The following is a 24173-nucleotide window of genomic DNA, read 5'->3' on the forward strand; positions in this document are numbered from 1 at the left end:
CCCATTTTCAATGGGTTCAGGGTATAAAAATATGAGAGGAAGCTGGGTAAACGAGGCCCAGGTGTAATTAACTCGGCGATGGCCTGAGCTAAGCTAAGAGACACTGAGAGGAAGAGAGGCCAGCCACAAAGGTCAGGGATTTTGTTGTTGTCAGACAGCAGGCAGCACTGAGCACGCGGTGAAAGCGAAAATATTGTAGATGGATTTCTTTTACGCTTTATTTTCCACTTGAAAAGCAGCTGTCTTTGAAACAGGTTGTTTAGGCTTTACTCATTACAGACCACATTGATAAAGTAAACCAACTGAGTGGAACTGAATGCATATGTAATGTGTATACATGATGTAATTGCAGTTGAAGGTTCGACTTGCAGTACCAAGAGCTAACTGAAATATCGATGTGAAACAACAAAACGTTTAGCACCATATTTACTCAATTAGCAAATCTTTACTCTTAACGTTAATTTGTTAGATTTTGAATAGAGTTAAAAGCCTCTAAACATGATGATTTACATAATACATATCTTTAGCTTGCCTAAATTCCAGATAAACATTCGTCGTGCTTCATAAAAATAAATATTTATGTGTATATATACATTATGTGACATCTGTTGGTGCTTTTAATGTTTATCCATGAGATTTGGAATGACAAGTGTTTATATTTATCATTTCTGACAACATAGAAAAAACACATTAGGCCGAAATATATAGAAATTGTGTAACTTTCGGCTCGGAAGAAATACTTATTGGCGACTTGTAACAAATGAAATAGTTTATCTATAGCAATTTGATAGCAAACAAGCATCATTAAACGTCGTTCCTTTGGATTGTGCACCTGTTCGTGATAGTTTTCATATATTTGTTGCAAGTGTAACCCGCAACCCGCAAACAACTATCATTAATTTCCTCCAGTTGCAATCGCAACCGGCAAACATTTATCATCGATGCCAGCGCCCCCGCAATTTACGCAATGGAAAGTATTTTATATGTGGGTGGCAGCCAAACAGTTTGACCCAGCCAGCGACTAGGGTTGCCCAGCTAGCTGTTAGCTTCATTAGGTTTGCGCTCAATTACTATGGCTGCATTTTGGGGTCGCCTTGGGGCGTGGGAGGCGGCTGATTAATGAATGCTATTGCATAACAACATCAACAGCAACTGCAACTGCAACTGCAACAGCAACAGCATCAACCACTGACGACACGATAAATGCATATTAAAAACTTAAATTGCCATAGAATAAAGAGAAGGACTGTTTCTATGCCATGTCCTGGCTGGGAAGCGAAAGTGCTGTTGTGGCCGACAGCGTCCGCCTGTAAAAGTTTTTGGAGTGTTGCGAAAAACTTGCCATCTGCTCTGTCGAGATGCCATTTGGGCAAGCCTGTCAGCATTTTGTCGATTGGCATTGTAATGGCTTTTCCGGGACCGTGGGCAGACCAGTTAGCCAGCTGTCCGACAGGCACTTTGCAGGCAGGAAGGCAACTGGCAGCAACTATTTGGAGCCTGTGACCCACATAAGTCTGGGCACTTCATAGTGGTCCATTTCCAACTCCTGGCAGCCATTTTAATTGCTTTGTTTTATTGCCGCAATGAAGTGCAGCCAACAAACCTTCCGGCCTTCTGTTCCCTAAATTAAAGTCAAATGAATTATAAATTGAAGTGCTCTCAGAAACTAGAGAAATGCATTTGGAATGAGCACAGTTGAAAGGCTTTTAAATTTTATAATAAGCATTTCGGTTGGGTTGCCCCCACTTTGATTACCGTAAACACGGAAATCGCGCAAACACGAGTCCGCATTTAGCGCCATGCAAATTCTAAAATAAACACAAACCCAATTTGTTGACTTTGCTTATTTGCCAGCGCCTCTTTGTGTCAGCTCTAAGGCAATATGTACTTATATGTCTGGGCATTTCTATATGCCTTATAAAGGCGATAAATACGATGCTTTATACCTCATTGCATTCCATTTGAAAATGCGGAGAATAATTCAACTGAATAGCATTTGCCAATCTAAAGCAATTTACTCTATATCCGGTGATATACGGCTAACTGGCATTGTATTTCAGTATTCCTAAGCATTTTGTGGTTAGAATAATAAAAACATTGAAATTACGCAAATTATGCAAGTTAGAGGAGGGATAAATGCAGATAGCAGAAAAAGGGCGATATCAAATGAGTATTACGAAAGATGCAGATAAGATAATGAAAATATGAAGTAATAAATATGTGGATTACAAAAAGATGATATATTTGTCACATATTTCGACACACTGACTTAAGGCTTAGCACAGTATCTCCACTTTCAGCGCTGCGTACAGGGTATAGCTACAACTAACACTTATGGTAATAAATGTTGCTTTAATTTATAAGATTTGAACACAACTGTTAATTAGCGCTAAAGCGTGCGCCCAAGGCGCCCCAATAAGGCGGCCACAACGACGATGACGCCGTCGGCGACAATCCAAATGGAACCTAGTAATAATAAGAGCGATTTTTGTCGGCACACCGCAATTTCAATACCCTCTCGTCTAGCAAATGATTTTATATAACTTTTTCTTTTGCATTCTATATATACATATATTAAATCTAATCTTGCTGTTGTCTTGCTTGGTCAAGGTGAAACATATTTAATTGTTACCTTTGCTACATTGATGAAGCGGCCAAGCTCTTTTAATGCTATGCGTCACACATTATGTGACACAGCTATCATAGCCCAAACAAAGGGTATCAAGAGCCAAATGAAGCGTAAACAAAAAAGCAACGATAACAACGCAACGCAACAACGGGGCGGCAAACAAACCCAAAATTGCATGAATGAAATGCTCTGTGTGTGTGTGTGTGTGTGTGTGTTTGTGTGTGTGTGTGTGTGTGTGTGTGTGTGTGTGTGTGTGCGTGGATGTCATGAAGTGCCACGCCCCATTCCGGGCTGACCGACGGCGCCACTCAAATGTTTGCCGGAGCTTTATGAGCAGAGCCATGTGCACAGATGCCGGATAACCAGTTGTTGTTGTTGTTGTTGTAGCTGTTGTCGTTGCTATTGTTGGTGTTGCTAAGCATACGGAGACGACACTTTGGCTAATTGCTTGCGGCAACAGCACTTGTCTCGGTCCGGCGAAAAGCGATTAACTGCATATTAGATAGTCCTCAGCCAGAGGCATTCGCCTCTGAGAAGTGTGGCAAATCCGAAAAGTGAGTGAACCGCGTTATATAATAATAATCTTTCAAATGCATAAGTGAATCATCGTTGAACGTGATAAAGTGCTGACTCCACTCACAATTATTCATCACTTTTTACCTTCTTTCACTTCGTCGTCATTCACTCAATTGTCTTTCTCAGCAGCCACTTCAGCTGTGATATTTCCCTTTCAGCATTTATTCCTTTCACATTTACTTATCGGTCTTCGCACTCCCTTTTGGGTATTTGCTTCCGTTCTTCCATACAAACTTGGCAGCTGATGATAATTACGTTCGGTTCGCCGCATTTTAGCCAATTGACAAGATTTTTGATTTGACATTTTCGCCAGCACCTGTGCTAGCCACAGTGGGCCGCAATTAAATGCAGCGACCACCTATTTTGGTTAGACAGCCAAATTTGCAAATTTGCAGCGCCAATCGAGCGCCATTAAATTTGACAGAGTGCATAAAATGGAATTTGTGGTGTCTATGGTCATGTTTGCCTGGTACAACAAGCTACATATATAACGTGTATATATATATATATATATATATATATATATATATATATATATATATATATATATATATATATATATATATATATGCGTATATACTTGTGTATGTGTGTCGCCGGTTGTGCTAATGCTGTTTGCCAACGCATTAACAAGGGTCGCCAATCGGCATTTGCGTTACGCATACGCCACGTGCGTCGCGCTCTACGTGTTTGTGCGTCTTTATGCTGGTGCTTGTGCGTGTGTGCGGTGTGTATATTGTTCGTATGTTTGTATCGACGTTTTGCCAATTATCTTACAGTCTCAAGCGCACTAAGTGTCAGCATAAATAATTGACTGACCAAAGTGCTGGCTGACGAGTGTCGAGACTCGAGAGCCGAGAACCTACTGCAGTCTGTCAATCAAGACACAGACACAAACACACACACACACACACTTGTATAGCAATATATATATATATATTTAGGTCGGTATTTGTGGCGCATGCAAATCTTATCGAGTTGACATAGTTGCAGCCGTGCCGGAAACTGTTTAAAGTTACTTGTAATATTAAACGCCAAACAAGTTTAAACACAAAACTGCATGTCCGTTCATATGCCTGTCAAAAAAAATCCCATACCTGTTGGCCAAATTATTGTCTGCTGATTAATGGAGCATTGCTGGCATTGAAACCAGTTAGCCAAGAGTTCTCAATGAATCAAAATTCTGACACACCACGGGGTGTATGTGTAATAATAAATATAATAAATGATTACTTAGCATGGATATAGAACGTGCCACAGACGCACACACACACACATATGCACATACAGAGCAGCTGCTAACATGCAGTGATAAAGACTTTTTATTGATAAGGTTCGCTTGTAATAAGTTCACTGGCTGAATGTAGGCAGGCCCAACTAGCTATCAATGGCTCTCGACACAGCAACAGTAGTCGTATCGAGCAACGCTTAGATAGTGACAAACATTGCTAGGCGATTCAATTAGTTTCAGCCTATGATGATTTCAATTTAAATAAATGAAAAGCATTGTTTGTAATTTGTTTGAAAAAAAAAAGGAATTTGCTAAAATTTGTTGTATCAGGGGCTTATTCGTGTTTAATATACTGAACCATTTGTGTTTGGACTTTATAACTTTATAACTGTAAATATAATAACTTTATGACTGTGACTCATTAGCTACACTTACTCCCACAAATCTCTCTCCAGTCGACAATGCATCATGCAACTAAGAGCAAATAATTCCCAGCTGTGTAATAATGTTGTAAGCTTATTACTTTACACTCATACATTAACACCCACACACACACACACAGTCACACACATAAATTAAATTACAGTTACCGCAAAACGGTCGAACATAATTGCGTACTAATTGAGTTTTCATTTATACAATATATGTTACGTTCATTTGATTTTCGCACAGCAAACAAAAAGTAAATGCAACTTTTTGCGCAATTCATCGAATGCTTTAATAAAATTAAATGAAAAGCTTTTCGAGTCAATTAGCCAAATTGAAAATTTGCATTCAGTACACAAAGAAAAAGCGCCAGCAGCGGAGCCACGAGCAAAAAGTATATACACCACAAATGCAAACACACGGGGCCAAATGAAACTTGCTGCGCTGCAAGCCGCAAAAAGCATTTAACCCACATTGCTGTAAGGCAAAAAACTTCGTTAGGAAAGCTCTGGATTTGTTGTTCGCTTTGGCTCTACTTTGACTTTGGCTTTGCATTTGCCTCGTGTGTAGGCTTAACCGGTGGCCTAACAAGCGCCGCACGAATGCAGCTCAGTGGAAAACGAGTCAAGAAGACAGCTGCTGCTTAAATTGCATTTTAATTTGCTGTACGCTCGCATTAATTAGCTAGAGCCGTCCACAAACATTCCCGTCTCAACTAAGCGCACCCCACGGACCATCACAAATAGCAAAAAAAAAAAAAAAAAAGAAAGAAACAAAATGAGAGAAACGAATATATATGTAGACATATATCTGCATGTAAAATGAAAACATTTACAGGGCGACCGGTTAGTCCAATGTGTATCAAGTGACCAATTGGTGAGATGCCGGCACTGGTGGCCAAATGTGCGGCATTTGCATGGCTCCCGCGGCTGTCATTTGTTTTGAAATATATGAGCGGCGTTCTTTGTCGGATCTGAAACCCTACAAAGTCGAAAACAGTGGCCGAAAATTAACGAGAAATGCTTGAAATTATTGTCGAAATTGTATCACATGTTGGCTGTGGCTTTTAGATTTGAATGACTCGCTCAAGGATACCCTATAGTTGGATAATAAAATTAAATAAATAAAATGATAAAAGTAAGGTTGACTCAATTATTTACAAGACCGAAGCTTATACAGATAAATATATGTATATTGCAAATTAATCATAACGGTTTTCGTTAAATTGACCCACTGTGCAGCAACCGTACTTTTTCTGTTTTAACTTTTTATACTCTGTGTGAAATGTGTATCAAGTGTCGGACATGACCATGCCCATGCCCCATGCCTGTGGCAATGCCCATACCGATGCCCATGCCCAAGCATATGGCGCATTTGCGGCACTGTCACCACTGACACAATTTAAATTTGCAACACTTTCAAGTCGCGTGCCCCGCACCTTCGGCTGGCTGGCTGGCTTTCGAGCGAGCACTGCATCCAAATGCAACACGTGCGTGGGCCACATAAATTGCCGTCAAAATATGCGCGACAATAAATTAAATAAAATACAATATAACACAGCATATGACAGTCATTGCCCGCTCCCGCTGCCCACTGCGCCCTAGCCCGATCCGCGTCCAATTGGTTCCTCGGCCTGATGCGGATAATTTGCACAGCAAGTCGAGCCTTTTGACAATGTAGCGCTGACATCATGGATGGCCGGATGGATGGATGAATGAGGGCGTGGCCGCATTTACATTTTAATGGAGGTCGCGTAATTTATGCACAATATTGTTATTGTTGCGTGGACTCTGGTTGTTGTAGTGGTTGTTACCTTACGCCTCTCAAGGCCATTTACGTGCTCATATTAATCATTTGCGTGAAAAGGAATTAAACTAGTGGATACTCTCTACTCAAATCGAGTGGCTGATCAGGAGAACAAAATTAATTCCTTGACTTCTTTAAACTCACTTTGTGTTTAATCAATTATAATCTGTATATGTATTTAGATAACGTAGTAGATAAGAGTAATGTATTCAAAGCGTATAGCTCTCATTTGAGTGTATGAAACACTTCTTCCATCTACTTAATATGCATCTGGGCAGCCAGCATGCATAAGCTGTGCTGACTGTTAATCGATATTGACTATATTAGGCGCACGCAACACTCTATAGTAGATCTCCAGCTCACCACAGCCGGCACTTGTCCGCCTGGTACATGGCCTGGCCGGCAGCACAGTTGAAAGCGTTGGCAAATTGCTCGTGATGCGGCCAATTGCGATTGACTCGCTCATTATGCAGGCCGTGCTCCGCATCCTGCGTGATGCTCATGCCCGCAATTTCTTGCATGTTGGCGCATAAGAATTGGACCGAGTTGATAAAGAAGAGCTGCTGCTGTGTGTAATTGCCCACGGGTGGGCGGTCAGTGGGTGGCACGCCGTTAAAGTAGGATGCATATGCCAGGCGTAAGCCCACAATGTCCGACATGCTCTCGGAGAGCAGCAGCTGCTGCTGGGCATTGTGCTCGGTATAGCAGCTGGTGAAGTTGGCAAAATGCTGTAGCACCGCCAACCCGGTTTGATTGTAGTTGCCTCGGCCATCGTACACAATGTGAAATAAGTCGAATGCATGCTGCAGCTCGTGCGCCAAAATGAAGCCCAGTTGGGCGTGCTGCAGCAAGTCGGAGAGGCGAGCATCGTACAGCGGCAGTTGCAAGTAGCCGTGTGGCAGCAGCACGGCATTTTGAAAGATTTTCACTGGGGACGAGCTGCGTGCCACGACTGCATCCTGCTGATAGTATTCATGGGCCGGCCACATGCCTGGCTGGTTGGTCAGCAGCTGTTGGTCTAGCCGTTGATAAAACCGTAGCAACTGCAACTTGTTGCCATAGAAATCATTGTGTTGCAGCTGCAAACCCTTGTAGTATGTCATCAACTGGGACATTGTTAGGCCTTGCGGAATATTGCCTATTTTGAGGCGCAGACTGTGCAGCTCCTCCAGCACATAGGACAGCTCCAATGCATCTAATTGCAAATAGTTCTCGTTAATCAACCGTTCAAACTCCTTGGTTAGCTTTAGCTGCAGCTTCTGCAGCGCCGCATCAGTTGCCGCACGTCGTTCACTATAGTAGTGCTGCTCGTACAGGTAGTTCATGGCCAGTGGCATGTGACCGCGCAGCTGCAGCACACAGGCCGTGGAGCGCGTTTCATTCGAGCCGGTAGGCGGCAACTCCTCGTTGAATGCATAGAGCAGCTTGAACATGAGATAATAACAGATTGTCTCGTTGGAGCTCTCCGCGAGTATCAACTGCAGCTGCTCCAGATAGCTGGCATTGAGCGCTGTTACCTGCAACAGCTGCACTGAATCCGCCACATCTGCATCCAGTAATTCTGCCAAATAGTGACGCCAATTAATTTGGGGCAGCCGTTGCTGTAGCTCTGCGAATGTCCACTCGGTCAGGCTGTCCGTCGATTGCTCAGCTTCCTGGAGCGTAATGTTGCCTAGACGCCACTCCAGCTGCATTAACTTGGCGGTCAGATTCTTGGCCAGTGGCTCATCCAGCCCAAAGGCTACGTACAAATCTTGTACCTCCTGTTCCCCCAACGGGTCCGCATCGGCTGGCTGCGGCGCCAATAGCAACACATAATGCGATCCATTTTCGCGTCGCACATTTACATCCTGTTTGATAAAGACGCCATTTAGGCCATAGATACGCAGCTTGGCCAGCGTGGCTAGCCAATCGAATCGGGTTTCGTTGCGCCACTGTTCGCTGTGATTGCTTCGAAAAATGGGCCACTCCAGACCCAGTTGAGGCTCCAGCAAGTGCAGCAGCTCATTTAGTGCCGGCTGCTCCAAGTCACGACAGGCCACATAGTACGCCCACAGCAGCTCATAGATGCCGCCTTGCTGGCTGTGCCTTTCTAAAGCGTTCAGTAGTTGTGTGTTGTATTTGTAATCCATGTAGCCGGGCATATCCAAATAGCTTTGAGTGTTTTCGTAGTTTGCACTCCAATTACCACAGGCGTAGCCATAGAAATCCTCGCAAGGCTCAACGCTGGCATTCACATTGAGCAGCACTTGTGCCAGAAACCTCGAGTCAAACTCCATCAACTCCAAGGGGGATATGGGCAGCAGCCATGTGCCAGATATGCCCAGCATCAATGGCAGCAGGAAATTCAATAAACGGCGACACTCCATAGCGACAGTTGCATGTCAACTGCTCTTCAAACCGTTGAGGCAGCTACGGCGTGGCGTCTCAACCATTGCGTTTATCGCTCGGTTTTGCGCAACAGGCGATATTTCATTATCGCCTTCAATGCTTGGCTGGCAGCAGCTTGGTTTTCATTTCACTGGCATGGATGAAGAGCTCTCCAGATATACACAGCTGAAAGTTGCTTGATGCTCTATGCTTGTTGCTCTCTCTCTCTCTCTCCCTCTGTTTTGATTTTGCATCCTGTTGGCAATTAGTGCAAGTGGCTGCCAATGATTAGAAAGCTCTTCTTAACGCGGTTATGGCCAAGTCAGCTAGCTGGCTTTCCAGAACAACTCTTCTCGGCTTAATCCAATCAATGTCAAAGACTGTGGAGTTGAGTGACGTTTGGTTCCGTTTTGGTTGCCTTTGCTGATTTAATTTGAGCTTCACAAAACTTCGTTCGTTGGCTGTCGTCAAGTTGAAATTCATGTTCTATCAAAGGAAAAATTTACACAAAAAGGATTTCGATAGTGGTGCTCAATTATACCCTGTAACAAATTAAATAGGTTTATTAAGTTTAAGTGCAAGTTCATATTTTTTTTAAAATAATAATAAAAGAGCGATTGCTAATTGTTTATATTCTGACTTAACTTGTTCATGTTTTTGGAATACAGAGTATCAATCGAGTCGACTACTTCAGTTTTCTCAACTCAAGTTGAACATATCAATTTTCCATTGCAGATTAAGGATGCCAAAATGGATTGTGTGAATTATTAAAAATTTACCCTTTAGGAATATATTGAGCTGGCAGCGTGCTAATAGGGTAAGCTTTAGTCGAGTAGAAGACATTGTTGTTGTTGTTGTTGCTGCTGCTGTTGTTGCATTTGATGATTATAGCCTGTGGCGTGTGATGCTCTTAAGCGTCGTTGCTCATTTGGGTGTTGTTAATATTCATTAGCATTCACTCTCACACTCGCACACATTTGGCTTACCCACAGAAACACCTGATGCGGGTGATGGCGTGCCATTAGCATCATCCATCACGAAAGCTATCGTGGCTCTGATTAGCGCATCGCGATAAATGGCAAATAAAAAATGCTCCAACGATGATCATCAATGAAATTTTCATTTTCATTTAGCTAAGTGGGTCACATCGATTTTCGGCTATTTGATAAATTAATGAAAAAGTCTTGTAAATGCCAAAGAGTCGAAATGAAATATTCGCAGGCATTTATCCATTTTCCGGCAACTGCAGCTAATGTAAATGTCAGCCCTGCTCAATTAAAGGCATTTCCAGTAAATAAGTAAACAGATTCACTTATGAAATACAAAAGGCACTACAGAAAATTGAATTCTCATTTCATTGAGATTTAAACCCACTAAAAATGTGTTAAAGATTTTTGAGTTAGCTATTCAATTGTTATTGGCTAAATTTTAATTATGCATTGTATTCAAATGCGTTTGGCCAACAGCCAACAGAACTAAATCAAATGCAGCCACAAATCGGATTTGTTTGCACTGAATTAAACACAAATTGCACAAAACCAAAAATTGAAACTGTGAAATGCAATTAAGTTTAGATAATATACAGCTTTTAGCAAGTAGATTAACAATGAGCCGATTGTTAATATTGCTCTTGGTGTTTTTAAAGCTGTTTAAAAGAATTTTGTAACAACGATAACTTAAAGTAATTTGGTTAAATGCAAATGTTTTTTATATATTTATATGAATATAAATATTTAAGTGGTAAACATTATAATATTGCGATTGTCAACAGTAAAATGTTAGTTAAATTTTAAATTAATTCTCTTAATGTTTTGTATGCATGCATATGATAGTAAATAAATAATACAAATAATACAAGCAAATTCTAATATTGGCATAGCAAACCCTACAACTCATCTTTTCTGCATTCATTTCTCTTTCAGCTATGCGTACATTTCTAGAAGCATTCTCACTGCTTACTCATTCATTCGTCTAGATGAAAATGAAATAGTCTCTCGTCTATTAGGTAAGTGCTGTGTCAATTATGCAAAGCAAAGGGCAGTTTACTTCACCTTTTATTTAAATTCCTCAAAATAGACTAAAGATATTGTTTACACAAGCATGTCTGTTGACTCTATTATTTACTTTGATACCATATTTACAAAAGTCATTCAAACATGTGATTCACCACGGAAATATAGCTTTTGACAAACAAATATAATTTATATAAATAACAAAAATGGATTCGAAATGAAATCGATTATCTGAATTAACTGCAATTGTATAGTCACATCGATGTTAATAAATACTCCACAGATGAACCCATATGTAAAGGTCGGATTTTTCTTCTCTATTACCATTTATCATTTCACATAGACAAATGCCATTTATGCCGGATGTGAAGCTGATGGGCAGCTGACAAATCAGTCATATATATTGACTAGTTAAAGGGTTACCAGTCACTTTCATATGCTATGTCAGCTAATCAATAGCTCTTTGCCGACGATGTATGTAGATTTCATTGCAGCCATCTAAATAAAAAGTAACCCTGCACTTGACTCTGATGCCAGAGCACCTGTGCAATTCACTTAATGTCAACTTAAATCCGGTTTCATTGCGAAATTGCACCGGGGCCAAGGTAAATCTGGTCGACGGACGTCGGGCAACGGAATTGTTGCAATTTAGCGACAATAAGCTGACCCAAAGCTTACGCACGCCCCATCACGCCCATTTTGTTTGCAGTTTGCCGTTTTGCCTTCTGTTTGCCCTGGAACGTGTCACAGGTAGAGCCAAAGCCAACCTGCACTAGGGGTAGCAAAGGCAAACAAAGCTGTGGCTAAATCAATGCCAAAATGGGTAACATTCGTAGCTGCACACTTCGCAGCGTATGCTGCAGCCCAGTGCTAGAGGAGGAGGAGTGGGAGGGGACGGAGGTGCAACCACCGTAAATGTAATCAGCTTCAGCATTAATTAAGCCCGAGGCGAAGAAGGTAGACAGACTGAGTCATGCGAACGTGCGCTGGCATTTTCCAGGACGTAACTCGAGTGACCGGCTAAAGCCTGAAACGAGAAGGCAGTGACATGCATTACTTTATTTGTAGTTCCTCGCTTCCATGGAAGCTTTAAGTAATGCTCTTTTATATACGAGTCGGCTCCAACGAAAGTTGTCAATTCAATTAGATTGCGAGCGCTAGAAAGAAAAGAAAGCAAAATGCCAAGCCGAGTGTCCTTTCGACAGCTGAATGCCATACAGACGATATGCGCTGAATTAAACATTGTGCCCAAGCTCCTTACAATGTGCTCAGTGTGCTCATCAATAAATAAAGCCATGGACGCCGAGCTGTTAAATGTCAAGCCAATGCCAAGTTAACTTGGGCACGTTGGAGCCATCTCCGTTGTATGCCTTCTGTCAGTTTGTTAATTTGATTAAATGTAACTCGGCAAACAGAAAAAATCAACTCATATATTTACTACCAAATTACATACATCGTTTTCATATGCCACGCGACATGTCACAGACATTTACACGACGAGAGTGGATCAAGCGATATTCAAATTCAATGGGTATCATATTATTCTCATTTTGAATTTCGCTGTTTCCATAAAAGTTGCAAATAAGTAATAATAGTTGAAAGGATACCCAAGAGTCTTTATTAAGTGTAATTCGAAAAGTCGAGGAATTTACGGTTCTTTGCTGGCTCTTGCTTGTTATAGTAAATTGGAGAATTCGTGAAGCGCATCTCGCGCACATTTATTGAAAGACAAACAAGACAGGCTGAAAATATGCCAAGCCCCATTGAGGAAACGGAAATGCCAAAAGGTCCATGAAGTGCGTGTTTCTGCACATGTCAGAACGAAATAAAGTCACGCGGGTGGTGCTGGTGGTGCGAGTGTCTGGTGGTGCACTGCGTGTGCTGGAGCGAGGAACCTTGTTTGTCAAAACGATGTCAATATGCAGACAACAACAACAACAAAGCGACAGCGAGCACGAGCCAGTTGACAACAGTGGAAGAGCAGGGGACAAAGAAAGAGACAAGAACTGTGTGCGATAAGGGGAGAAAGAGGGACACAAAAGGAAAGAAAAAGACAAGGCACAATATCGTGCGTGCGACCATTTTGACATAGATAAAACCCAGGTCGGGTCGAGAGCGGCTACCGAAGACAATGCAACTACATGAAAACAACTTTGTAGACTCCGTCGACACAATGCTCGACTGACAAATACCCAATTTCTAAAGAGCAATGCATATAAGCTTAAGATCTTAACTTGTAGCTTACGTTTACTATTCAAAATTAGGTAGGCCTCTATTGAGAATCGGACTGCTCGTCTGGCTTAACATCAAAATTTACATAATACCCACAATATAGGTATAAATTATTCAATTGATCTAGCTGTTATAACAGAAGGGCCTGCTTCAAATATTCTATGACTACAAATTCATAGTTAAAATGAATGCGTCCCCAAAGAGATCTATATTTCTATTAGACAGATGATATCATGCTCCTGATAAAGTTTTTGCATGGTAAATTGTTTTCGTTGTTATTTTGTTGCTGCCAAAATTGCAATTTTATCAAATATCTGTTGAATAAAACTCGAATAAACTTTGTACAACAGAAACATTGCTAAATCGTGCTGTTAGATGAGACAAGGTAGATGCTATTAGGGCATCTTCAATGGCAGGGTATTTAACTGCAGTTGAACTAATTCCAGTGCATTCACTGCTTGAATAACAATGGGGCGTTTGCAGTTTATCTTTCAGCACTCAACTTTACAAATGTGCAGAGTAAATAAAAGAATATGCGAAAAGTTTCCCCATTGCAAAGCAATGTTGATGAGCTTTTAAGGACGGAGGCAACAGGAATTTGCTCGCATACAAATGTCATGCACTTTTTTGGGTGTGTCCTTTGGCAGCCAGCTGAAAGGATGACAAACAGGACATTGTTGTTGTCGGACGAATGCCGCTCAATGATTTATGAATATCTGCTCACATTTCAGGCGGTCATGAAACATTAAGGTTTAATTAAGCGTTCGTCAAATGCCCCTGGGGACAACTGGGCGCATCCTGAAAAGCTCCTGACATCCTGTTTTGTTTCGCCCTGCGGCTCGTACGTTGCAACATCGCATTGCATCGTATTGTCCCTGTTTGGATGAGCCCGCATTGAATTCACTTCCGCTGCAGCCACAGCAACCGCCGCAAACCAAACGCTAAACACAATGCCAGCTCTGGTCACGTAGCAGCCAAGGACAACAAACGAAGGGGCAGCCCACAAATGTGGGCGTAGTGGGAGCTGCATAAGCACACTAAACAGCCGCATCCGGCACCACCGCACCACATCCGTATAGTATTTCAAAAATTAAGCGCATTTAATACTCGAGCTACATTCGTTTTGATTACGTCTCGGGAACTATTTTCTTTTTATATATACATACATATATAAAACTAACTGTGCCTGCCGCTGCAGCAGCAACTAGAAAATCAATGCGAAACTTTTCCTCTTTGTCCTTTGGCTGTTGCTGCTGCTCCTTTGCCTCCTTCTCATGCTGCTATTTTTGCTGCTCTCACTGTTGGTGTTGCTCTAAGCTAAAATTTTCAACAATTTTTTGCCCGCCCAGCGATTTTCGATATCCTGTGCTCATGAAGGGCTTTATTATATTGTTACAGTTGAATTCATATTTCTTTAATATGATTTCTCTAAAACCCTAAAAAACATACAATTATATATATACTATATCATTAAATGAGTATCCATACGTTGTATACAAAACTTTTTACATCTAGTATTTGCTGATATACCTGCCCCTGAAAGGATAGAAGGAAAATATTGTAGATATTCAATTGAAGCGAAAATGCAGCCCTTAATCGGCTTTTGTTAGCTGAAAGCAACTCGTGCAAACTAGAAAAATATAATTTTAGAAATATCACTTTTCACAGGCTGTCGACAGACTAGCTAGCCTGATTGTAGTGAATACATGTCGGAATAGCAAATGGGATTAAGTCAATACATTTAGCTTAAATAGACTAAGAACGCTGAAACAGATGTTGAAATGTGAAAATATTTTTGGGAATATTAGAAACGGAGAAATAAGTAAGTGGATAGATGCATTTAGTGTAATTCCTTCTCCTTTAGTTTGTAATCCCCTTGCTATAGAGCATTTGAAAGTCCGCATCTGCTACGCATACATATTTTATCTGCTACCTGTATGTGGTATTGGCTGTGCTGGTAAACCATTTGTAGCAATATTTGATTCGATATTTGCTCGCACAATCGCTGTGCTGATTGAGCGCAAGGATGCTGCCTGCAGCAACAGCAGTCATACCTACCTAGCACAGCATAGACAGACATTGATTGCACACCCACGCTTCCATATCAGCTGTATTGTGTAACAACATGCTTCGCATTTGCAATGCATGGAATATTTTATTTTATTTTTATTTTAAGACAAGCAGCAACAGCAAATTAAACTCAAAATATATGAATACGTTCAGCAGGAATAATGATTAAGTTGAATGTAAATGCAAATGACTAGAGCGTTTCCTGTCAGGCGTCCTTAAAGTGTTGACGCGCACGCAGCAGACAGGGCTGATTAATAAGTATTTTATACAATATGCAGATTACAGTTGTAGCTGCAACATATCAATTATGAGCGGTGCAAACTGCAGCTGGCAAACGTCAAAAGTTTGTTTCTCTGCTAAGTTTTCCGTATATATTCATATCATTTCTTTTTTTTTTCGCTTAATATTAATGCGACACGCAGCAAGGAGCTGGAAAATTTACAAATTCCCACGCTTACGCTGGCCAAGTTCGGGCAACTGCTGTCAGTTTGGGATACAGATACAATTGCAAAGTCAGATGTAGATACAGTTGTTGCCATATGCCATGTGCGCCGCTTGCGAGGCGTGCAATTATCATAATTTATTTATTCATTTGAGTGTGCGCTTGGTGTGTTTACATTCCTGGCATACTTACATATATTCGGCATCAGAAATACTTCTTTTGCTTTCATTTATTTTACGCAATTAATTAAAATTGTTTCGTTTTTGTTTGAAGCACTTCACTTGTTTACGTTTCATTTTGGCAGCCTATCGATGATATTTTTACAACGTGCGCGTATAATTCACAAAATATTTTTCTGATTTCGACAGCCAAAACAATAATACATTTTTATTTATTTTGTTTTTTTTTTTTTTTTTTTGCTGGGAAATAACGTAAAAATTGTAATGCCCTTTAAATTTATTTATGTGCAACTAGAATGAAAAATTTAGTAAAAAATTATTCATAAATTCCAAAAGTCTTACTTCCTTACAAAAATTCAACACTTTTATGTTGTGATATAAGTATACATACATATATCTGCACGTTTTCGCTGTCCCTGCAGCTTGAATGGCAAAGTTTCATGACTAAGTTGGTAAAAGCCCCTGCAAATGATTGAAAGGTGAAAAGCGCTTCAACGTTTACCTCCATTAGCTTATTCAAATAAGATGCGTTTTTAGATGCCTGTCGTATGTTTAATTAACTAAATTGCACAAGCGATCCAATTAAACTTTTAAAAAGGATAAAAAAAAAGTGATGAAACTTTGCCAAAGTTGACTTTAGAATTCCAATGCCTTTGCAGCGCACAAGTTCTTAGGCTACAGCTACCAGGATATAATTTACTGTGCCTTACAAAATAATTTAAGATAAATGCAATCTGAGTAAATAAATGTATGTATTTTTAAGCTTTTGCCGACTGTTGAAAGAAAGAACAATGAAAACTTTTGGATTACCATTTGAAATATGGAAGTGGCATCAAATTCGATTTATAAATGAGAAACTGCTATGATTGCAGGATAGTTTTATGCAAATTGAAAGCGCAGTGAATGAGAGCAAACTTGATTGTTTCTGATTGCTGGTACTCACAGCAGCGTGAATGTTAGTTCAGCTTGGCTGAGTTATCCATACTTTTTATGGGTTGCCCATAAAAAAAAGGAGTGCTCTGGAAAAGAGGAAAATTTATTTTAAATTTATAGACTCTTTTAACAGTCGAGAATAAGTAAGGCGCCCACAGTCTACTTATATTTTTTCATGCTTATAAATTGATTTATTTATACAAATGTTAAATAAATATCGTGCTGCTTCAACTCTGCTTTATAGTATAAATCAACTGTTTAAGAAATCATTAAAATACGTATATGTGTGGGTCAGTTATTCTGCCCCTGGGTGCAAACGACACGCATCGGTAATTAACTTAAGCTAACTGTAACTTGAGAATCACTCTCCATGCCACTCTCCGTAAAAATTGTGGGATGGATTTGTGGTTGCTGCCGACACGGACAGAAGCTCGACTAACCGACCTTTCATTTGGGTTTGACGAATGGCCGACGGGACATTTGTATGTCGGGATGTATGTATGTGTGAGTGTCGTATCGTGTCACTTGGTTAATCAAAAGATTTTACGTCTGACTTAGTTACATTATGGTAATTTATCAAACGTCGACGTTATTGTGCTTGCCACACTTTGTGGCAACTTTTCTGCTGGCAACGTCACCAGACACTTCAAGCCGTAAATCATTTTGTGTTTTCATCGATTTTTACGACTAGCACACTGTGGACTCTCGCAGCCTTAGCGCTTCAGCCATTTTGTTCAGCAAACGTGCTGAATTTGCTCCATTTTCCAACTGCAACTTGCACAACAAGCACCCAGCGCATCATTAGTTACATTACTCGACCCCAAGCAACCCATTCCAAGCAGCCCCAAGACACAACATAGCCAGGCAGTGCTCGAAACGCAACGACTAAATTGAAGTTTAAAATAAAAACTTTGCAGCATACAGAGTGTTATTTGCGCAGCATTCAGCACGAGGATCTCAAAGCAGCGCAGCCAGCGAGAAACCACCCAAAGCCGCCCACGCACATTGCACATAAACGGGCCCAGATAAAAAGCGAGAACAAAAGGCTGTGGCCAGAGACAAGCTCTATAAAATATAATGAGAAGATTGTGCATACGAGGGTCGACTCAAGAATTCCCAGCTTCACAGAAATCATTTCGAAAGCTCTAGTTCTAGCGTATTAATAACTGTAAATTAATATTGGACTACTTAAGGAGAATTAACCATTGTAGATTTAAAGAATATGTTTCAAACTCACTCTACACTCTTTCGCTTTGCATACTTACTTTATATGGGTATACTTTGGTATCAGCCCCCTGATGTATTTTTACGGTAATGTGTGAGAATGTGTGAAGAGTGCCAAAGGGTTGACAGTGTCCGCAAAATCAGGTCAATTGTTAGCGGGATGCTATAAAAAGTGAAGCCATCATAAAAACGAACAGCAACAAGGTGCGATGTAAAGCAAACGAGGAAGATGCTAAGGGACATAAAAGACGGTAGTTAAATAAGAGCTAATATAGCATATCTTAAAGGCAGTATTAAAATAATCAACAAATTCCACTACAGCTTGCAAGAAAAAAAATTAGAACTCATAATATTCAAAATTAAAGCCTACATTAAAATTGTACTTTGTTTCATTGCAGCAGACAGCAGACTTTGTTCAAACGCAACGCAAGGATAAAGCCACTGTGTAAATACTCGAAAGCTGGTACTAGTCCGAGAGCAGACAACAGCAACAACAATGTCTAAGCACACAGACAACGATAATCTGCGCAATGACATCTACGAGAATCTGCCCTGTCAGGCCATGTATAATGAATCCGTGCGCAAAATGCAGCATCAACAACTACAGCAGCAGCAGCAGCCGCATCAACAGAAGTCATCGCAGGCTGGGGGGCAGCCGCTGCTGAACCATATCGGCAATAGTAATCCGAATGCCAACTCCAATTCGTTAGGCAACTGCAATTCGGGGCCGGGGAACAACAAACATCATGCTGGCAGCATTACTGGCAACATGCCCAAGGAGATGCTCTATGCGACGCCGCTGCGTAAGTCGGATCGTTACAAGAGCAGCGAACGGAGCCGACATGGTGCGGTCATGGAGACACCACCGACAGACGCCAAGCTGTCTAATTTGCGGGACTCGAATCGATTGGCCAGCATGCGCAATGGCAATCCGGTCCAGGTCACCGATTTGGATGCCAATGACGAGGAGGACCAGGTGGAGCGAGAAACGGACGCCAATGCATCCACCAGTGCTCTGGTCGGCGGATCCAAATACAACAACCAGCCGGCCTCGCTGGGTGCCAACAGTACGCCCAATCAGCAGCTGGAGGATCGACGCATCCTCAACTTTCTGAAGGACACCACGCAGGCGCATAAGAAGCTAGAGATTAGCGGTCGAGACTGTCCCAATTCAAGTTTCTCCAATTTGGCACGCGAAGAACACTTTGCTAATCTGGTCCAGCAAAATTTTGCACTCGAGCTAGCGCCAACAAATGGTGCTGCAGGCAGCTCCGCTCCCGAGGAGGATGGCGTAGAGCTGGACAAGCAAGAGCCGCCAGCGCATGAAACAGCCGCCAATTTGGAGTCGCTGATGCAACGGAAACACTCACCGGACAAGGAAGTCAATGGTCTGGCTCCACTGGAACCCAGTAATCATCGCATTGTAAGCACTGTCTATATACACCGCGAGTGGGTGTTAAAGAAGATCGCGTTGTGCCTGGAGCAGCGGACGGCTGGCAAGAAGCCTATGCCGGCTGCTCTAGGTGTGGCCAGTGCAGGATATGTGTCAGCGCGTGCTAAGGCGGCTGCCATATCCAGCTCCAGCTACAATGGCTGCCTGGTGCTAGGCTCCAATGGCTCCGGAAAAACATCCATTTGTCAGGCTATCATGAAGGGCAACTCAGGCACCAAGGGTATACTCAATCGCAAGCTGCTGGCATGCTATTTGATCGAGTCGCAGAATCCCGAGTGTCATAGCCTTTCGCTGTTCATGAGAAAGATTGTGCTGCAGTTGCTCAGCCATGCTTCGCTCATAAATCGAGATGACAGCCAGAAGATTATTGATGAGGGCTTTTCATTTCTGCGCGAGGAAGCACAGCAGCAGGAATCCAAGTTGGATGAGGCAATGAATAATATTACACTCAATGAGAATGCTGAAGATCTACTCATCGAGGAGCTTAAGCGCGGAGCCAGCGAATGCGACACCAATGAGCTGGATATGTTTGAAAAACGACGCACCTCGACTACTCAGAAGCCAGGCAAATCGAGCCTAACACGCCAGCAATCGGAGCCAGCGCCAGCTCAAAATCAGCTTTCGCCGGATCTGGTAGATCTGGTGGAGAGGCCCAGCAACAATAGCTATGGCACACATCCGCCTAAGCGTGGTGTGAGCACGGTTGTTCAGGAACGCGGCGAACAGGACAAGGACACAGGCAGTGAGAAGGAACAGAAGCTAATAATGGAGCAGAAAGAGAAGGAGAAGGAAAAAGAAAAGGATGCTGCCAAAAGCAGCCCTGTCAAGTCCAAGTCAAAGATACCAGTGAAGCGAGGTCGCACTGGCAGCGGCGTCTCATCGCCGGCGAAGCAGGTGACTGCCGCAGCTACCAGTAGCAACGGCCAAGCAATACAGCAGGGTGGCGGGGAAGATATAGCCGACTTGGTCAGTGAGCAGCTGAAGAGCGAGATCGAGGCGGCCATTAAGGATGACAAGCAGGAGAAGCACAACGAAGACAAGCCGGAAGCGGACAAGAAATTAACGGAACAGGAGCCGCAGGAGGAGCAAAATCAGCCGGAAACGACAACCGTAGAGCCGGAAAAGGCAGAGGAAGAGCCGCTCATTGACTTTGGTGCCAGTGCGGAACGTGTGGAATTACCCAAAGAGATCACTCCAACTGTAGCAAGTGTGCCACCCATTCCTGGCGAGAAGCCAAAGATTAAGAATAGCACCAGCACATTGCCACCACCGTTGCCCAAGACCAAGAGCTGTCGAACCATAATTGCCGATGGCTACTACGAGTTGCTGATGTCGAATCCGGAAATCCTGGAGTGCCTCAGCGTGGACAGCATCGAGAAGAATCCCGATGAGTGCTTTAAGAAGGCTCTGCTCTTTCCACTGCTCGAGCTGACACCACCAAAAACCGCATTGCTGCTGCTCATAGACTCCATCGATGAGAACTACATCAATGAGGGAAATCTGATATCCACGCTGAAGGGAGGCCGTGGCACCGTGACCAGTCACAAGAGTCGCAACGTGGCCGAGCTGCTCTCGAACCACATACATCTGTTTCCCAAGTGGCTGTTCCTGGTTTGCACCACCAAGAAGCAGACAAAGCAAATTACCAAAATGTTTACAGGCTTCAAGAAGATAACTCTGGATGATCTGCGGAAATCTCATGTGGTTAAGGACGTGCAGGAGTATATTATAAATAGATTGAACTCCGACTTCAAGGACAGCATCATGCTAACTAAGGAGATCATTGAATCGCTGCATCAGCTCTATATCAAATCGAATGGCTGCATATTGTACCTGGAAAAGGTGTTGCATGGTATCAAGGACAACTTCTTTAGCTTTCGCGAGATCAAGCTTATACCCTGCACCTTGAACGGCCTCTACTTGTACATCTGCCAGAAGTCGTTCAATAAGAAGCAGTACATGAAAATAAGGCCACTGCTCAATGTTCTCCTGGCCTCCTCCGGCTATGTGGACAAGCTCTTCCTCTTCAATTGTTTGCGCACGCACAACTACACCATCGATGGCCACGAGTTTGAGAAGCGTCTCCAGCTCATGCGCAACATTTTGGCATATGACACGAATTCGCAACGCCTGAAGATTTTCCACAGCTCCTTCGCAGATTGGCTGGTGGATGTGAAGTTCGCAACTAAAAAGTTTATCTGCGATGTTAATGAGGGCCACGTTATGATCTCCATGTACTACTTACTGGTGGCGGACACGCTATGCGCAAACACGGTGCGACGCTTCGCTTATCATCTCATCAAGTCCGGCGAGTACTTGACCAGCCGGCACATTGATCTGGATCTCATCTTGATGCTGCTAGAGTCACGCGTGAACCTGAGCGACTGCTTCTACACAAATCATTTGAACTGCTGCGCTCAATGCGAGCATGACTTTAAGAACGATGTCAACTTTTTGCCCAAGACGCGATCGATGCTGGACCGCTTTCTTACCAACGAGCTTAGCGAACCATTTGCGCAATTCCTGTGCGATTTTTTTAAACCAAGCCTGCCTACGGATGCCAAGATGCTTAAGCTACTCATCGAGACCGGCATCAACAACGCCGACACCCAAAACTCATCCGAGTCTTCGCTTATGTCGCCGGAACTGTCAGAGAAGTCTCAGAACATTGACTTTGAGCTGGCCGATCTGCTGTTGTCCAGTGAGAAGAGTTGCCTTCAGGAGACGCAGCGCACGATGAGCCCCTCGGAGCTGAGTGAGCCACCGCATGAAAGCCAAGATGAGAACGCTTCGAGCACGTTGCATCAGCTGTCCGATTCGCATCACATTGAGCTGCACAAGGGCAAGGCCCTAATCCATATTCTCGCAAATGATGGCAATCATCATCTGCTGGAGCGAGCTCTCAATGCCTGCAAGAGCCCCATTGACCTAGAGATTGAGGACTATAACGGGCAAACAGCTCTCAATATAGCCTCCAGGAATGGTCATCTGGAGGTAGTCAAGCTGCTGCTGAGCTTCTCGCAGCCCTGTAACGATGGTACTGGACGCATGAAGCGAGTGGATGTCAACCATGCGGATCGCGATGGTTGGACACCACTGCGCTCCGCATCGTGGGGCGGGCACAGCGAGGTGGTAAGGCTGCTCATAGCACAACCCGCCTGCAAGATCGATCTGGCCGACAAAGAGGGACGCACTGCACTGCGAGCAGCAGCCTGGAGCGGCCACGAGGATATCTTGAAACTGTTGATTGAGTCTGGCGCGGATGTCAATTCTGTGGATCGCCAGGGCCGCACATCGCTGATTGCCGCCTCATACATGGGTCACTATGATATTGTCGAAATTCTACTGGAGAATGGCGCCAATGTCAACCATCTGGATCTGGATGGACGTAGTGCGCTGTGTGTAGCTGCCTTATGCGGATCCTCCGGCTACAGCAAAGTCATTTCCACGCTGCTCGATCATGGCGCTAACACGGATCAGCTGGACAACGATGGCATGTCGCCGCTGCTGGTCAGTTCGTTTGAGGGCAACGCCGAGGTCTGTGAGCTTTTGCTCGAGAATGCTGCCGACCCGGATCTGGCAGACTTCATGGGTCGTACACCACTGTGGGCCGCCTGCACGGCGGGTCATGCAACTGTGGTGCGGCTGTTGCTTTTCTGGGGTTGCGGCATTGATTGCATGGACTCTGAGGGTCGCACAGTGCTGAGCATAGCGGCTGCCCAAGGCAATGTAGAAACAGTGCGTCAATTGTTGGATCGCGGGCTAGATGAAACCCATCGCGACAATGCCGGCTGGACGCCATTGCATTACGCTGCCTTTGAAGGCTTCCATGAGGTGTGTCTGCAGCTGTTGGACTCGGGCGCCAAGATTGATGAGTGCGACAATGAGGGAAAGACTGCACTGCATTTGGCCGCACAAGAGGGGCGTCTTCGTTGCGTGCAGACCCTGCTGGACATACATTCCAGTTTTGTGGACCAAAAGGCCCATGATGGTAAGACCGCTTTCCGTCTGGCCTGCCTGGAGGGCCATATGGATACGGTCGAGTATCTGTTGAAGTTCTGCTGCGATGTCAACTCCAAAGATGCCGATTCACGCACCACACTTTACATCTTGGCATTGGAGAATAAGCTCGATACTGTCAAATACCTGCTGGACATGACCAATGTGGATGTTAATATACCCGACAGCGAGGGGCGTACTGCGTTGCATGTGGCCGCCTGGCAGGGTCATGCTGACATGGTGAAGACACTGATCGAGGCTGGCGCCGATGTCAACTCAATGGACCTGGAAGCACGAACACCGCTCCACTCGTGCGCCTGGCAGGGCAATCATGATGTTATGAATATACTGCTCTACTATGGCGCCTTGGCTGATCATGCCTGCAAACAGGGCGCCACAGCGTTGGGCATTTCCGCTCAGGAAGGTCATGAGAAGTGTGTCATCGCGTTGCTGCAGTATGGCGCTAATCCCTACAAGTCGGATCACTGTGGACGCACGCCCATTAAGCTGGCGGCCAAGTCTAGTCGCAGCAGCATACTCAAGATCTTTGAAAGCTATACCAAAAGTAAGAAAAACAACAGACGTAGAAGT

At 43.3% G+C, this 24173-nt stretch overlaps 2 protein-coding genes across 10 annotated transcripts in view; one reads left to right on the forward strand and one right to left on the reverse strand.

The window, feature by feature from the left end:
• LOC108621753 (uncharacterized) overlaps positions 1-24173 on the forward strand; it is a 35007-nt gene that overhangs the window by 7943 nt on the left and 2891 nt on the right. For 2 of the 7 annotated variants that reach the window (XM_089461750.1, XM_089461746.1), the window contains exons 2-3: positions 10961-11043; positions 18529-24147. In XM_089461750.1, coding sequence (XP_089317876.1) covers positions 18627-24147 — 5521 coding nt within the window. In that variant the 5' untranslated portion in view covers positions 10961-11043; positions 18529-18626. Of the gene's footprint in view, positions 1-9773; positions 9856-10960; positions 11044-18528; positions 24148-24173 lie in introns of all 7 variants that reach the window. The other 5 variants (XM_089461747.1, XM_089461749.1, XM_089461748.1 and 2 more) reach the window with 5 other exon arrangements.
• Positions 6737-18166, reverse strand: LOC108621756 (phosphate-regulating neutral endopeptidase PHEX-like). Of its 3 annotated transcripts, none has more exons than XM_089461751.1 (3): positions 16365-18164; positions 15987-16264; positions 6737-9580 (listed from the first exon to the last, which is right to left on the reverse strand). In XM_089461751.1, exon 3 carries the CDS (start codon positions 9035-9037, stop codon positions 7028-7030), a length of 2010 nt encoding a protein of 669 aa, XP_089317877.1. In that variant the 5' UTR covers positions 9038-9580; positions 15987-16264; positions 16365-18164; the 3' UTR covers positions 6737-7027. The 3 variants fall into 3 exon arrangements, 2 of the variants coding, with proteins under 2 accessions (XP_089317877.1, XP_017874736.1); XM_018019247.2 differs by having other exon boundaries at positions 16324-18164; XR_016268480.1 differs by lacking the exon at positions 6737-9580 and adding an exon at positions 13883-15832 and having other exon boundaries at positions 15987-18166.

Source organism: Drosophila arizonae, chromosome 2 (genome assembly GCF_054131065.1).
Source record: "Drosophila arizonae isolate 15081-1271.41 chromosome 2, UAZ_ARI_1.0, whole genome shotgun sequence".
Classification (NCBI taxonomy): Eukaryota; Metazoa; Arthropoda; class Insecta; order Diptera; family Drosophilidae; genus Drosophila; species Drosophila arizonae.

Bases quoted from the DNA above. Each gene is read 5' to 3' on its own strand.
- LOC108621756 (XM_089461751.1), bottom strand. From the start codon at position 9,037: ATGGAGTGTCGCCGTTTATTGAATTTCCTGCTGCCATTGATGCTGGGC.